This window comes from Sciurus vulgaris (assembly GCF_902686455.1).
Source record: "Sciurus vulgaris genome assembly, chromosome: 8".
In the NCBI taxonomy this organism is placed as follows: Eukaryota; Metazoa; Chordata; class Mammalia; order Rodentia; family Sciuridae; genus Sciurus; species Sciurus vulgaris.
Genome location: NC_136468.1, coordinates 140,643,258 through 140,658,157, shown reverse-complemented (window position 1 = coordinate 140,658,157; position 14,900 = coordinate 140,643,258). Strand labels below are relative to the sequence as shown.

Sequence of the window (14,900 nt, the reverse complement as noted above, 5' to 3'; positions counted from 1 at the left end):
CGCGCCCAGCTCCCGAGACCCCTCTGCATTGCTCAGGAGTCGGCCTCCTCCTGGAGGCTGAGGCGGATGGACGCCTACAGGGGACCGGCACGGCTCCTGGGCCCAGGGAGGGGACCGTCCTGGCCCAGGTGGGGCAGAGCCAGCTTCCTTTCTCAGAGTCCCAGGCCTGGCCTGCACCCCGGGGGTCCTGGAGCCCACAGAGGCAGCAGCGCTCTCCCGACCCTCACATCCCAGCCTGAGACCCACAGCCCACTGGCCGCCAGGAGGCAGCGGCCTTTCCCTTTAGGACAAAGTGATCAGACGCATCTCCAGAACGCGGAGGCAGGAGGCGCCGGGCCAGCCTTGCAGCCTTCCTGCTGGGCGGCTGGCAACGGGCCTTGCTTGTCCCGAGTCACCCCGGGAAGCCGCCCCAGCCTGGGTTCCTTGGAGGGGACGGCAGGCCTGGGCCCCCTTGCCGCGGCTGGCCGCTCCGTGGCCCTGTGCACACCCCACTCGGCTCGCCTGGGGGCTGCGCTGCGCAGCTCACCCAGCACGTTCCAGACCAGCTCCAGACCAGCTCCAGGCAGCGGGAAGCCACTCTCAGTGAGCAGCGAAGGCACGTGGCACGTGGAGGGGGTCTGAGCCATCGAGGAAAAGGGTCGGTGGGAGCTGTGACAGAGGCGGACGGCCACCAGACGCCACCAAGCGGCCAGCCGGAGAGACCAGGGGACACGGGGTCCTCCGGGTGTCTTGGTTGGCAATTTTGAATCCCTGGAAAGGCAGAAGGACGATGCGACATTAGTGACTTCTGCTCCGGCCCAGGGTCCCCAGGGTCCCCAGGGTCCGAACTGCCCTTCTGAGCCTCATTCACTCAGCTACTGTGTCACCAGAGGACTGGCAACCAGAGACCTCTCCATAGCAACTGCGCTGCTCTTGCTGTTCCCAGCAGGGGAGGAGTTGAAACTAAGGGCCTGGGAGAAATGCAAGCAGCAGGGGTTTGGGGGCAGGTAGAGCTGGCTGGGGTCTTGTTCCTCAGGAGCTGTGCCATCTTGGGCAAGTTACTCAACCTCTCTGAGCCTTAGTTTCTTTGTGTAGAAACTACAGACCCCTGCGTAGGTGTACGGTGGTACAGAAAAAGGTCTCAGACCCGTGAGCTCTGACCCAGCGTGAAAAGTGTGTGCTTCCTGGCGCTGTCCTGTCACAGGAAAGCCAGAGACAGCCAGAGACTCCTCGAACATTCTGGAAGTGTGCCTGCCTCTCAGGTGTCAGTCTCTGGACGCAGGCAGTCCGGGTCTGAATGTCCAGGTGTGAGCACCAACCTCAGGAGCCCCCACTCCCCTTCCCACCGGGCCCTGCAAGGATTCAAACCCAGGAGCCCCACAGCACACAGCCCTGGGGACCGACAGGTGCCAGCCAGACCCCCAGAGCCACGTGAGGCCCACGCAGCCCCTCCATCCCACTGGGCCCTCCCTCCTCGCCACCCCACATCTGCCCCAGTCTCTGGGGCTTGGGAGGAGGGCCACAGAACTCCACTGTCCACACCACGAGGCCCAAGTCCTGACTGCAGTGGCCACAGGCAGAGCTGAGGGCCCCCCGGCCTCCGCGAGCAGAGGGATGCAGGCCCCTGCGTGCCAGCGTGCAGGAGCAAAGCCAGAGGCTCCAGCCACAGCACCCTGAAGCTGAGGCCCCGGCGGGCCCTGCTGTGGCCTCTGTAGTCAGAACAGGGACTCTGGGTCAGGCTTCTCCAGTAGCCCAGAGCTCTTGAGGACAGTGACACTGTGCGTGAGCACGAGTCTGTTGTCCAGTGCTCAGAAAACCAAAACCCCACCAGTCCAGAAGAAGGGGAAGCAGAGTGGTCAGACAGCAGGAGGGAGGGATGGCGGCTGGGCGCAGAGGTGTGGCTTGCAGGCCCAGCTGCTTGGGAGGCTGAGGCCAGAGGATCGCCTGAGGCCAGGAGTCCCAGCCCCACCTGGCAATTCAGCAAGACCCTGTCTCAAAAGAAGAAAAAATACACACCTCTGCGTGGGGTTGGGGGCGAAGCTCAGCGGAGGGCTGGCCAAGTCCTGGCCTAAAGGCCCAGCACTGAAAAGGGCTGAGGTCCACGCAGCCAGCGGGCCTGCACCCCCGGAGAAGGGTGGGCTTCCAGGCACTGGGGCTGCGCAGCCCGAGGGGCCTGGAGGGCAGGCTGGGCGGCAGCGAGGGCGACGTCTGCAGGCGCCGGCGCGTCCCCGGCTCACTGGCCACCTGAGAAGAGAGACGGTCAGGTTCTCTGCAGATGCCACGGCTGAGAGCCACCCTGCCCCGCACAGAAGTCAGTCACAGCTCCCGACCTTGGCATGGCTGCTCTCCCACCCTGACCAGAGGGTTTCTCTTGGTGACTGTGGTCGAGTAAATTAAGGTGGTAGATGATATAACTGATTTTAAAATTCAGGAGAGCACAGGACGGTGCCGGGCCTTCACAAGGGACCTCGGTGATCCCCCATCTGCACAGCCTCAGGAGGCCACGTGGGGCCAGGGGCTCAGCACTGGGCCAGAGGACAGGACGCAGGTCGCGGTGCTGGTCCTGGGGGCTCCCACTCAACTGTGCTGGAAAACACAGGTGACCATTCCTGCCAGGTGGTGGAGCGCCTCGCTACAGCTACCGGCATAGAAAAGTGGTTTCTCCTGAACTTCATCCCCAGGGTGAGAGAAGATTCCAGAACATAGGCTTACCTGGAACAGCAGCTGTTTGGTTGTTGGGCAATCTCGGGGTTCACCGTGGCCAAGGGATCAGCATGGATGGCTTGTTCAAGTCAGTACCGGGGCTGGAACCCAGGGCCTCCTGCTTGCCAGGAAGCCGGGAAGCGCCCGCCCTGCCTCGCCTGGTGCGAAAGGTCTTGCTGGCGTTTTCTTTGGTGCCTTCCAACCCCCGCGAAGTCCACTCAAGCTACAGGTCAGGGAGTGACTCAGAACTGAAGTGGTCCAGGACTGTATGATCAAACCGGTGGATCCCCAACACCCAGTCCCATATTTCAGGAGCGCTCTTTGCGTCACTATTAATCGCCTTAGGTGTGCCTGCAGTGGGCTCATGTAAGAATGTGTTCTCATCTCAGGAGACACAGGCTCAGGTGCGGAGGGGGTGCTTCAGGTCGTCTCCAGGAGAAAGGGCACGCACGTTGAGAGGAGGACAACGAAGCCACAGCCGATGCTCAGTCTCGCTCGGGACCCCTGGGTTTCCATTACACGATTTTTTTCAACTTTTTGTTTGCTTTTGGAGGCTCTGGGCCTGGAGTATGCTGAGCCCGTGCTCACTGGGCTACACAGCCAACCCTTTTCAACTGTTGTTTTGGTTCTGGGGTTTGAACTCGGGGGCACTCGACCACAGAGTCTGCAGTCCCCAGCCCTATTTTGTATTTTATTTAGACAGAGTCTCACTGAGTTGCTTAGCACCTCACTTTTGCTGAGGCTGGCTTTGAACTCGCGATCCTCCTGCCTCAGCCTCCTGAGCCACAGGGATGACAGGCGTGTGCCACCGGGCCTGGCCCTTTTCGGCTTTTTGATGTTGCTTAGGCTTCCTTGAAAGAACAATGTTTAGGTGTTTCTTTATGCACATACCAGCCTGAGGGCCGCCCTGGCCCGCAGCCACACTTGCTCATTTCTGAGCGGAGGCTGCTTTCCTGCCGTGATGGCAGAGCCGAGTAATTGCGACAGCGACCATATGGCCCATGAATCGGCAACTGCACACTATCTGGCCCTTCGCAGAAACGCTGGGCAGCCCTGCCTTAGAGGAAACAGCACTGGCGGGGCGACTCCCTGCAAAGAGCCCAGCAGGCTCGGGGCAGGGTTTCCCCGAACTTCAGGCACACAGGCCGCTGGACGGGAGGGAGAGCAGTCCTGCTTCCCCTTCACCAAGCAAGGCCCGTGGAACAGCAGGCTGGCGCGAGGAGGCGGGTGAGCAAGCAAGGACCGAGTCCCAAGTACTCGGGGAGGGCGCCATGAGAGGATGAGTGAGGGCGCAGAACCCCCAGAGCGAGGAACGGGGGCGGGAGAGATGCTGTGCCGAGCCCCGAGGCCCAGGCCCAGGCCCCAGTCCTGCCCGTCAAGGTCCCTGGACCATCTTGGGGCCCATTCTTCCCGCGGCCGGCAAATCAGAAACGAGCCTGGCAGCCGATCCTGGCAGCCGATCCCAGAGGTGCCCTTGGGCTTCCAATTTTTTCTAACCTTGTGGACACTCAGGGGTCATTTCAGAGGATGGCAGCCCTTGCCCAGGGCTCACTTTCCCAGCTCACTTTCCTGCACCCCATTTTTACCACAGGCAAAAACACCCTCTCCGTGAACTAGGGACTTTCTAAAAAGAAACAGACGTCAAGGGCTCTGCGGTGGGTTGTCAATCAACTACGCAGAGAGGATTTGGCAACACATGATCCCGAAGGGCCTTCCGAGTCTGCCCGGTGGCCCACACCCGTGACTGACCAGCCTTCTCTATATCCACCACGGCTCCTGGCACAAGGAAGGGGACACTGCAAGACCCGCAAGGACCAGACACCAACCAGTGTGACCGGCAGGAAGCGGGCAGACGGCAGCTGCCCCTAGTGCCACTCCCGGGGAGGTGGGATCCCAGTGGGGCAGCCTCCCGGGGGCAGCAATCTGTTCTTGGGGGGAGCGGAAAAATATTACTCAAGGCACAAAGCACAGAGATGCATATAATATGTACGTAGTTATACAGCTTCTCTTTGGTATTAAAATTTGATTCTGAGTTTAAAGCAACACTATTTGCAAGAACTAAAAGGCGGAGCCACCCCCCCCAGTTCCACTCAAGTGAATGTGGTCTCTCTATAAATGAAAGATTTGGTCATAAACACGAAGTGCCCATGCATGTGTGGTGCGGGCGTGAACGCAAGGCCATGAGGTGGCAGCCACAACGGCCACAGATCTGGTCCCACTTGTACCAAGCGTCCAGAATAGACAGACCCGCAGTGATGGAAGCAGACTGGGGTTATCGGGGCCAGGAGGGAGTGCTTAGCACATTTAGGGTCTTATTTTGAGAATGAGGCAGCTTTTTGTTTTTTCTGTAACAGGGATTGAATCCAGGAATGCTCTACCACAGAGCTACATCTCCAGCCCTTTTTATATTTTATTTTGAGACAAGGCCTCTCCAGGTTGGCCTTGAACTTGTGATCCTACTGCCTTAGCTGCCCCTGGAGCTTCTGAAAGGGCGAAACAGACCGAGACACGGCAGAGGCGACGGTACGATCCTGCAGGTCAGGCTTCGGCATGGTGGTGCACGGGGGAGATCAAGGGCCTCACCGGTATTAGCCACAGCAAGGCCCTTGCCCCGTTCCAAGTGCTCTCTAGCTTCCCTGGACCCTGCAGCTCGCGCAGCAGATGTCCTGAGAGCCACTGGTCTCCTTCCCTCCCATGTTCACTAAGCACCTGACTCTGGCCCTTTCACTGCGTCGCCGTCCTCAGTTTTTGGCACAGTCAAGCAGGAAGCAGAACTTCCTATGGGAACACGCGCCCACTGGAAACCCGGAGAAAGTCACTGGGAGGAGAACCGCCGTGACCAAGACCTATGGTGGGCACTGCCCTGCAGGTTGGGCGGACCTCTGCAGCAGGCAGAAAGGCAGAGCTGGGCTCAGGGGCTGGTGCAAGGCGAGGCCGCAGCCCTCAGCTAGCTGAGGGGGAAGCAGCCTGCAGAGCCCGAGCACAGCCAGCAGGTGGCTCTTTGCTGCTTCCTGCAAGGGAAGAAGAGTCAGAAATCTGCTTCCGAGGCTGAAAGCAGAGTCTGCAGCTGGGTGCAGTCCCAGCTACTCAGGAGGCTGAGGCAGGAGGATGGCTAGAGCCCAAGACAGAGGCCAAAAACCAAAGAAACAGAGAGAGATGAAATCACTGAACAAGAAAGGCCCAGTAAACATCTTTCAGTTAAACAACCAGATTGACCTTGGTTAACACTCAGTGCAAGATGACGTAGGCTGGAATGTTCTGGAAGACAACTTCAGGCACTTTACTGGCACAAGTAGGTTAGTTAAATAAGATTTCTAACAGCATCGGTGTCGGGAAATTCAAGCTTACTGTGAAGGAAGGAGGCTTGGAGTGGCTCCCACCCTTGGGCACCTTCCTGCTGTGCCCCGGAGAGGGCAGGACCGGCCATGGAGAGCAGGAAGGGTGTTCCTCCGGGTCACCCCCGGCCACGGCAGGGGTGCAGGAGCCCTGCAGGATGTCGCCCTGTCTGAGACCAGGGATTTGGGGTGTCTCATTCCTCCTCCCTAATGGGAGCTTGGGTTGCAGGTGTCCTGTCCCTGCTTCATCTCTGAATGGGTCTTGGGGACCAATCTGTCAGTTGCTGATCCCCCCAAGGACAAGGGGGAACTGGGGAACCATGGGTGGAAGCCACACGAGGCAGAGCCCCCCGTGGATTTCCCACCTGGAAGGGCTCGCGTGGCCCCGGGAGTCGGGCTGCAGGCCTGTGACTTGGGCTCCGCTTTAGAGGCAAGTGCAGCACGTGTGAACCGCCGCTGGACGGACCCCCCTCCTCTCTTCCACCGCCGCCTACAGGGGGTCCGAATTCATCAGCAGCGGGACCTCTTAGCGGGGAGAGGGGAGACCGAGTCGGATGCTGGGATGCGTGTTAACACAGGTGGCTGTGCACAGCGCACGCCAGGTGGACCGCGGCAGTGGCCGGCCCGCGTCCCGCCTCGCCAGCTACGCGGGTGCAGCAGTGCCTCTTGGCAGCGGGCTCAGGAAGCCTCAGGGCGAGCCCTCCACCCCCGCACTCCCTGAGGGTGGGCCGGGGAGGCTCAGGGACTCTCAGAAGCCACCGCCACAGCCTCCTGCTGAGGACTGCGGCCAGCGCCCCCTCCTGCCCGGCGGCCCTGCAGGGGGTTCTCTTGGGTTTGAGCCACAGTGTTTGGGGTCTACAGTCACAGGCCAGCGTTGCCCTAATGCAATTACTTCCAAGTGGCCATTCTGTTCTAGAATTGCACATTTTATTCAAGGAAGGAACGCCCTGAAGTCTCAAGGTTCCAGAATCTCAGAACTGCACTGTCGAAGCTCCTGAAAGGACCAAGCATTGCGGGGGCCTGGCGGGGTGTGGCTCAGCGTGGCGTGCACGTGGCCCCTGTGCTATCCCAGCACCACAGGGGGACGGGGAGGTAGGCAGTTGCCCCTAGTCGACAGCGTGGCTGAGGGGCTGGAGCTTGCGGGTTCCTGGCGACCTGGCAGCACCTGCGCTCCCGCCCACCTACCCGTCTGCTCCCCCTGCCAGGGCGTGGGCAGGCCTCTGGGTTCCCCACTGGGTTCCCTCTGCAGTGGGGCAGAGCCCAGGCCTGCCCACATCTGGCAGGGCGAGCAGGCCGGTCCACAGCCCTCCAGCCTGCGGCCTGCTTCTGTACAGCCCTTGAGCTCGAAACGTCTTCCTAGTTTTAATAAAGGACATGCAGGGTGTGCAGGCCACCAAGTCAGAAACGCGTCCCGTCTGGCCCTGCCCCAGCCAGTGCCTGGCTGCAAGCTGGCATGCAGTATGAACTCATCGACGACACAGCCACCAGGTCTCCAGGTCCCACAGGTTGGGAAGACACAACCTGCCTGCCCTCCCGGGAAGTCACCATGCACGGCAGCGTGCCGACAGCCGGGAGAAACCACTGCGGGAAACCGCGCGACTCTGAGCAGCCCTCACTCTGTCCTCACGTGGCAGCAGCGTGGCAGGACAAGTGCTCCGGAGGACGTTCTGGATCCGCCGTGCGCAGTGCCATTGTTCAGATGAACAGTGACGGAACACACGGCAGACCCGGTTCTCCTACAGGCACCTGCAGGTCTCATTTACATGTATTTTCACACAATGACAAAGGCGCGGTCTTTGCATGACCACAAGATACTCCCAGAGACTGCACGACTACTACAGCTTGGGGACTAGCGAGGAGACCGTGGCGCACAGGCATCCTGACCCACGTCAAGGACTCACAGTGCAAACTCACACTTCCATCAGGAGAGACTAGATCCTTCTTTCATTGCGGCTGGGCTTTTTGTTCTGAAACGAGATTGGGCAGGCCATTTGCATGGTTTCTCTGGGTAAGTTCCATTTATTAATCATTATACAAAAAAATCTTGGCATTCATTTGAAGAGAAAAGAAGTTACTATATCCAAATATTTCATATTTTAACATTGTGAAAGTTCTACTTTTGTAACAGGGCTTTTTAAAATGGAGAAAACTTTTGGAAAAATTTTTTAAAAAGAAACTTATGATTTATTAGAGTACAGGATCCAAAACACGTTTTTAGAAAAATATAAAGTGCCCAAATACCAACTTACACAGGTGATACAGGCTTCCTGGAGCCAAATGAAGCATTCATGAAGAAACACATTTAAAAACAGTCTAGATACATATTTACAGTTGGGTCAGTAAAGGTAAAACCATCTTTCTTGGCTTTGATGTTACTCTAAGAGAAAAAGGAAATCAAACCAAAAACCAACAATTATAACTCTCAGCATGCTCCACAGTTTCTTAGTAATGCATCTCATTAATGTTAATTCCATATTATCTAATTTTTACCTTTAAATGAGAGTAGTGTAAAATCCCCGCAACCTCAGGCAGGACAGGTGTTGTGAGTGGTCACATTTTCAAATGCAAGTTCAAATCATCTGACTTTGGATTTGACTGATGAGGAACACGGACACTGGACGGCAGCTACTTCAGGCTGGAAGAGCCAGCTGGCCAAATCCCCATCTCTTTCTAGTAACCGTCCGTGGCCTTCACTTGTTAAGTGGTCTCAGGTGGGTTCCCAGGGTTTCCCAAGGGTAAACAAGAAGCGGTCATTGAGCGCGGCGAGAATACTGCATGCAAATGGACAGACACATGGCGAGGTGGCGGACTGCGGCCTCCTAAAGCCTCGCTGGCTACAGCAAATGTAGTACGCATTCTAAATGCAGCGCAAAGTAACTAAGTCCTAACTCCGGGAGTTAGCTCTACTGGCTGATCACCAGCTAGCTCACTTAGAACCGCAGATAGCGGGAGGCGGCAACTCCAGAGCTGCAGACTCGGTCCCCTCAGCTCAGCTACTGAGAATGTGGAAAGGGGCCAGGCCTTGTCCTGTGCTTGTGGGCACTGGTGGCTGGTGAAGCCAGACCACACACACCCCCCTTTCCCACCAGCCACACGCTTCACACTGAAGACACTGACTTCTTTCCACCCCACCACATCCCAAAGAATCTGCAGTGACTCTAAGGAATGACGGGGCATGGAATCTCTTCTCTGAAAAGAAAATTAAGGTTCATTTTCATTAGTTCTTTCTTTTTGATTAGAAAAGTGAAACCCCACTTTTTGGTCTCTGGAGACCAGAGAGGACAATTTATGAGAAAGAATATTTCAACACAGGTTTGTGTGGCTCACTATAAATAAAAAAGAACCTATCACTGATTTAAGACCTACTCATGATACTGGAGCTGATTTTTTAAGAATAAAAAAAAGTAGTCATTTTAAAGAAAATGAATGTGGAAAAATTCATGAAAGCCATTATTATGCATTTCCTAAAGAATCTTATGTAATAAAATAGAAAACTCATGATTTATAGAAATGTGCATAATTCCAAGAGAGGAATTTGGAAGGGAAAATCGTTACTCTCCCAATTTAAATTAAAAAAGAGATAAACACTTAAAATCTGTGTTTCATATATCGGCAAGAAAATAAATTCTAATGATTCTAATTAACATTGCTTGTTAACGTCTCCGTCTCCAAGATGCTGCCAAGACAGCACACGACTTTACCTCTGAATATGCAATGAAATTCAGGGTAAAAAGACACACGATCCTGACTCAGGACTGCGCACGTTCCACAGAGAAATCAAAGAAATTATTGCAAATGGATCAGCCCATCTGTCCACCAAGTGAAATGTTCTGAGATGTGCAGACGACAGAAGAATGGACGTGGGTAAACAGAACCAGTGTTGGCCGTGAGGCTCATGAGGACAGAATGTCACAAACTGTCACCACAGGACACGCGTACAAGCCATGCCACTGAACACAGTGCCTTTCAAGTTAGTTCACTAGTGTAGGCGGAGAGCGACATTGTCTTTGCAGCTGGAGGGGAGCACACGTCATTTAAACTGGGAGGAGGTGACCAGCACGACTGGTGCAGTGGCCTTCCGGATGGTGAGTCCAGAGGGCTCCGGGGAGACGTCTCCTTCCGGAATCCCGTTCTCTTGGAAGATAGCAGCAGCAGCAAAGGCACAATGTCCTCTACTCGACTTTACTCATCTATGTTCTCTTTCTTTGCACTGTAAATATTCTGCACCGTTTCATAGACAAATTCCAGATCCTCTGGGTATCGGATTTCTAGCTCTGCATTGGGGATGTAGTGAGTGCCCGTGAACTCTGAGAAGTAACGTCCCACATCCGGGTGCGAGATTTCTTGAGGCTCCACGTTGTACTCCAAGTTTTCTGTGGGCAAAGAGACACAGGGACATTCTCATTAATGTCTCAGTCTCCGAGCGTCTGCTCTCCAGAGCACCCCATCACTCCTTTCTAGTGGCTCTTTTGAGAGGGTGAAAAGGAAAGAGCAAGATGTTCATGGATCAGGAAGAGGCGAAAGGAAAAAGGCAGGGCCTGGCCACGGGGGTGGGGCCCCAGGCCCCCCGACGGCTCCCCAGGACAGAAACATTTTCCTATTCTCTGAGCAAGAGGTTTGGCTTCAGCATCTCCAGCTGAGTCTCCTCGGGACCGACACACCAGAGACGTGTCACATCCCTCAGACCCGACCCACCCGTCAGTCGGAGCCCACCGCAGGAAGGTCCTGACCCTCTCTCTACCACTGGCTGAGCTTTGATGGGGTGGAGCCTCAGGCCTGCCACGCTGTCCACTCAGAGCCCCGCACCCCACAGGGCTCTCGTGGGACCCGCGAGATGAGCGCTGAGTGCCCTGCCCAGCGGACCGCGGGCTACGGCTGTCGCTACAGGCCAGCCCGCTCCCCGCTCGCCTCCGCCACTACAGCACTGGGAAATAAGCTCTGAGACGCAATCTTAAACAGAGGGCACCACAGGCCAGGGGCTTAAGAGGCTAAAGACGGTCCACTCTCCCTGAGGGGACCATGGAAGGGCGGCATCCTGTGCACCCTGCCTGGCTGGCCAGAGACTGGGTGTGACCTCTAATCCGGAAGCAACTTGGCCTTGGTCTCCCCAACCCAGCTTCAGACAGGAGCTGGGCCGGGTAGAATCCCCACAGCTGTGTTCCGGGGTCAGCCTTCGTCCCAGCAAGACGAAGGCTCCCGGGCACAATCTCTTCAGTTAATTCAAGGGCGTCCCTGGGCAAGGCCGGCTGACAGGCTGACAGGAACAGGGAAGCATGCCGATTCTTAGTGTGCAACAGGGACGTCTTGATGTACGGCTCCGGGCATCCGGAGGCCTGGCTCTCCAGGGCACCCAGGTGAACTCAGGCATCTTCCAGCGGCCCTGATTGCCTGCATTCGCCTTTGGAGAGAGGGGACAGAGTGGTACAATTCAATCTGTACTTTCCCCCCTTAGCCACAAAACAGGGAGGACTAAAGGAATTCGTGCTAACATGCTATTTCTTAAGAGTGTGGTTAAGGAATGTACCCGTTTAGAATCAAAACTGCTGAAGAAAACATAAACCATGTGCAAAGATGAGCATACGGAGGTTACCTTAGCACTAATTTTTAATTTTTTTTTTGGTAGTTCTGGGGCCTGGACCCCCAATGAGTTACATGGCCTTGCTAATTTACTGAACATGTCCTTGAACTTGTGATCCTCCTGCCTCAGCCTCCCAAATTGCTGGGATTACAGGCACCACCCACCTAGTTTATTTTAGCACTTATGGGAGCTTTAAAGCAGTGTTGGCAGAACCAACTACAGCCTTGGGCAAATAAAAGTGATGGCAAAGTGCTGGGTGTGAGAAGGGGAGCGGCCTGTTTTTAAGATCCTCCGAGGGAGAGGGCAGTAAAACATGCTCTACTTAGAAAAGCCCAGAGAGCCGCTGGGCGTGGTGGTCCCACCTGTGATCCCAGTAACTCAGGAGGCCAAGGCAGGGGGTTTGCAGTATGAGGCCAGCCTCAGCGACTTAGCAAGACCCCGTCTCAAAAAACGAAACCAAAGACAAAAGCCTAGAAGACCAGATACCAAGGATGGCATCGAGCATGGGTGGCTGTTCCCCATGGGTTCTTTTAAACTGGGAGCTGACAGCATGCCAGGTCCTGCGGTAGCTTCACAGTGCAGCCCAGAGCCCCTCCAGGAAGAGCCCCTCTTGATCCCTCTTGTGCTGAGCGAGATGTGGTGCAACCCGCCAGGGCTTGGCCCCAGTTGGCCAGCTCCAGAGCTGCTGGGAACCAGGCGGCAGGCAGGTCCCCACAGCTGTCTGTCCCTGTCAGGAGAGGCTGTGTGCTTGCTCAGAGCTTGGTTGTGGGACCTTGGTTTTTCGAGATGGAAGCTGGGTGGCATCTCTACTGTCATCAGATCACAAGAGTCCATTTCAGTTTCTTCTTTGTGTTCCACATTTTTAAAATGCCGGAAACATTAATAAAGGTAAGAAACAACCTAATAACCTGTAAACGTTTCAGAATGCCACTGGCTCATCGGGGAAATGCCCCTTGCTGCCCACACTCCAGCCGCAGGCAGGTTCTCTGTGCGGGACCTGCGGGGAGGCGATGGTGGCCTGTGCCTTAGCCAGGCAGCTAGCAAGGGCACCACGTCTGGGTGTGCGTGTGGAGGGAGGGAACTGGGAGGACAGGACGGAGGTGACCCACCCGCCCTGAGGCCAGGCTGTCGAGAGCAGTGGTGCTCCGCGGCGGCCACTCTGCCCTCACAGCGACATCTGGCGATCCAAGACAGTTCTGGTTTCAGCACTGGGGGTCACTGCTGGCTGGTAGTGGGCAGAGCCCGGTGCTGCCCAACACCCTGCAGGGTGCTAGGAGGAAGGTCTAGGCCAACGATGTCGGCAGTGCTCGTCAAGGACACCTGCCCTAAAGAAACAGGTGGGCTGCAGGCCCCCCTTCTCAGCGACACAAAGCAGCAGCTTGGTGCCCCTAACAGCTGGCCTCTGCATGCTGGCAAGAGGGAAGAACCGGGCTGGACTGTGGCTCAGTGGGGGAGCGCTGGCCTAGCACGTGTGAGGCACTGGTTTGATTCTCAGCACCGCATAAAAATGAACTAACAAAATAAAGGTTCATCAACAACTTTAAAAAAAAAGAGGGAAGAAAGGTGGACATTCAGGCTACTGCCCTCAGATCTGCTGGGACAATGTGACCGGGCAGCTATTGCACAGAATTCTGGGCGTGGGCCTCAAACAAGGCTGTTCTGAAAAGCCGGACAGGAATGAGGGGAGAACACCTAAGGGGTAAGCCGCGGTCCAGAGGGGCCCCCACAGCCCGGCTGTCGCAGAGCACCCGGCGGGACTCGGCACACTCGCCTGCGGGGCTCCCAGGCCGCAAGAGCAGGGAAAAACAGCACGTCTCTTTACAGGAGGAAACATAATGAAGCGGGCAACTGTGCACCACGAGGGGAAAAGACCACTCATTAAATTAGAAGGTTCTCAAAAAATGTACGTGACAAGGAATGATAGACCTAAGAACCAAAATCCATGATGGAGCCAAAGACGAGCTAGGGAACCGAGAAGCGCTGCGACAGCGTGAGCAGGCTCCCGATTCCCGGACCTTTCCAGAGGCACGTTTGTTTAAATTCCGCTAACTGAAGTAGGCGACGTACCACGGGAAGGCAGCCTCGAGTCCCGTGAGAGGGCCCTGTTCTGGGCCCCTCCTGTGGGGCAGGCCAGGGCGTGTCTCTGTGGTCCTTGCATGAACATCCTGTATGTACTCGGAGAGATTTGGGTGCTCTTTTTTTGTGTGGGGGCGGGGATACTGGGGACTGAACTCAGGGGCACTCGACCACATCCCCTGCCCTATCTTGTATTTTGTCTAGAGACAGGGTCTCACCGAGCTGCTTAGCACCTCACTTTTGCTGAGGCTGGCTTTGAACTCGAGACCCGCTTGCCTCAGCCTCCTGGGACTCTGGGATTAGGTGTGGGCCACCTCGACCAGCTTGGTTCTGTTCTGTGTGTTGACTTACACACGTGCACTCCAGGCACTTACCTGCAACTGGCTTATCTAACTGCAGCTCGGGACTCCACTGTGCTGCACTGAAACAGGGATCCCAGGCCCCATATATACGTGTGAACGCGTCTCTAACCAGGAAACTGAGGGGTGGGAGGGACAGGTTGCAAGAGCACCGATGCTTGAGATTTCCACAGTTTAAATGACACTGCGCCCCACCCCTGTGTGGGGGACCCTCACCCAGGGCACCACACTTGCCAGCAGATTTCCATGGGTGCAGAGTTTAGTGTGGAAGGGTAGGAGAATTAGGGGAGGGCACTACCACGTCGAGGGCACACTGCGCTCCGAGCACCCCAGAGGCGCAACATTTAAGAACCAGATTCTCACTGGCAGTTGAGTTCCTGCGCTCCCAGTGTAGAGAGCGGACTTCAATCCCAAGCATTCACGACACTTGGTCTTCCACGGCGCCTGAGAGGTAGACGTGGAAGCTGGGACGGGAGTCAAGTGTTCAGCCTGCCCCCTAGTGGGAGCAACGAGTTCTAAACATGCAAGACGCTGCTCAGGTGAAATCGAGCATCTCGAGGGAAGAATTCTCTTAATTCATATCATACATGTCTATGGCTTATAATTTATTTTACAACTCTGTAGCAGGCTAATAATTAGAAAAGCATTATTAGTGAGTTCTACCCAGGTGAGTAGGATCACTGGAGCCAAAGCTTGAAAATTTAGATGAAGACAAGTTTAAAAAAAAAATTGTGTACATTTGTGGTACTGGAGGTTGAACCCAAGGCTTCACCCATGGTAGACAAGCACTCTGACACTGAGTTATTCCTCCAGTCCTTTTAACTTTATTTCAAGACAGGGTCTTGTTAAGTTGCCCAGGCAGGCTTCAAT

The 14,900-nt window shown here is 55.8% G+C and overlaps 1 protein-coding gene across 2 annotated transcripts in view; it reads right to left on the bottom strand.

The window, feature by feature from the left end:
* Window positions 1-9,051: 9,051 nt before the first annotated feature.
* The window catches only part of FBXO21 (F-box protein 21), a 39,537-nt gene continuing 33,688 nt past the window's right edge, over window positions 9,052-14,900 (bottom strand). Inside the window, exon 12 of one of the 2 annotated variants that reach the window (XM_079151562.1) lies at window positions 9,052-10,390. In XM_079151562.1, the coding sequence (XP_079007688.1) occupies window positions 10,200-10,390 (191 nt within the window). In that variant the 3' untranslated portion in view covers window positions 9,052-10,199. The remainder of the gene's footprint in view (window positions 10,391-14,900) is intronic. The other variant, XM_079151563.1, reaches the window with a different exon arrangement.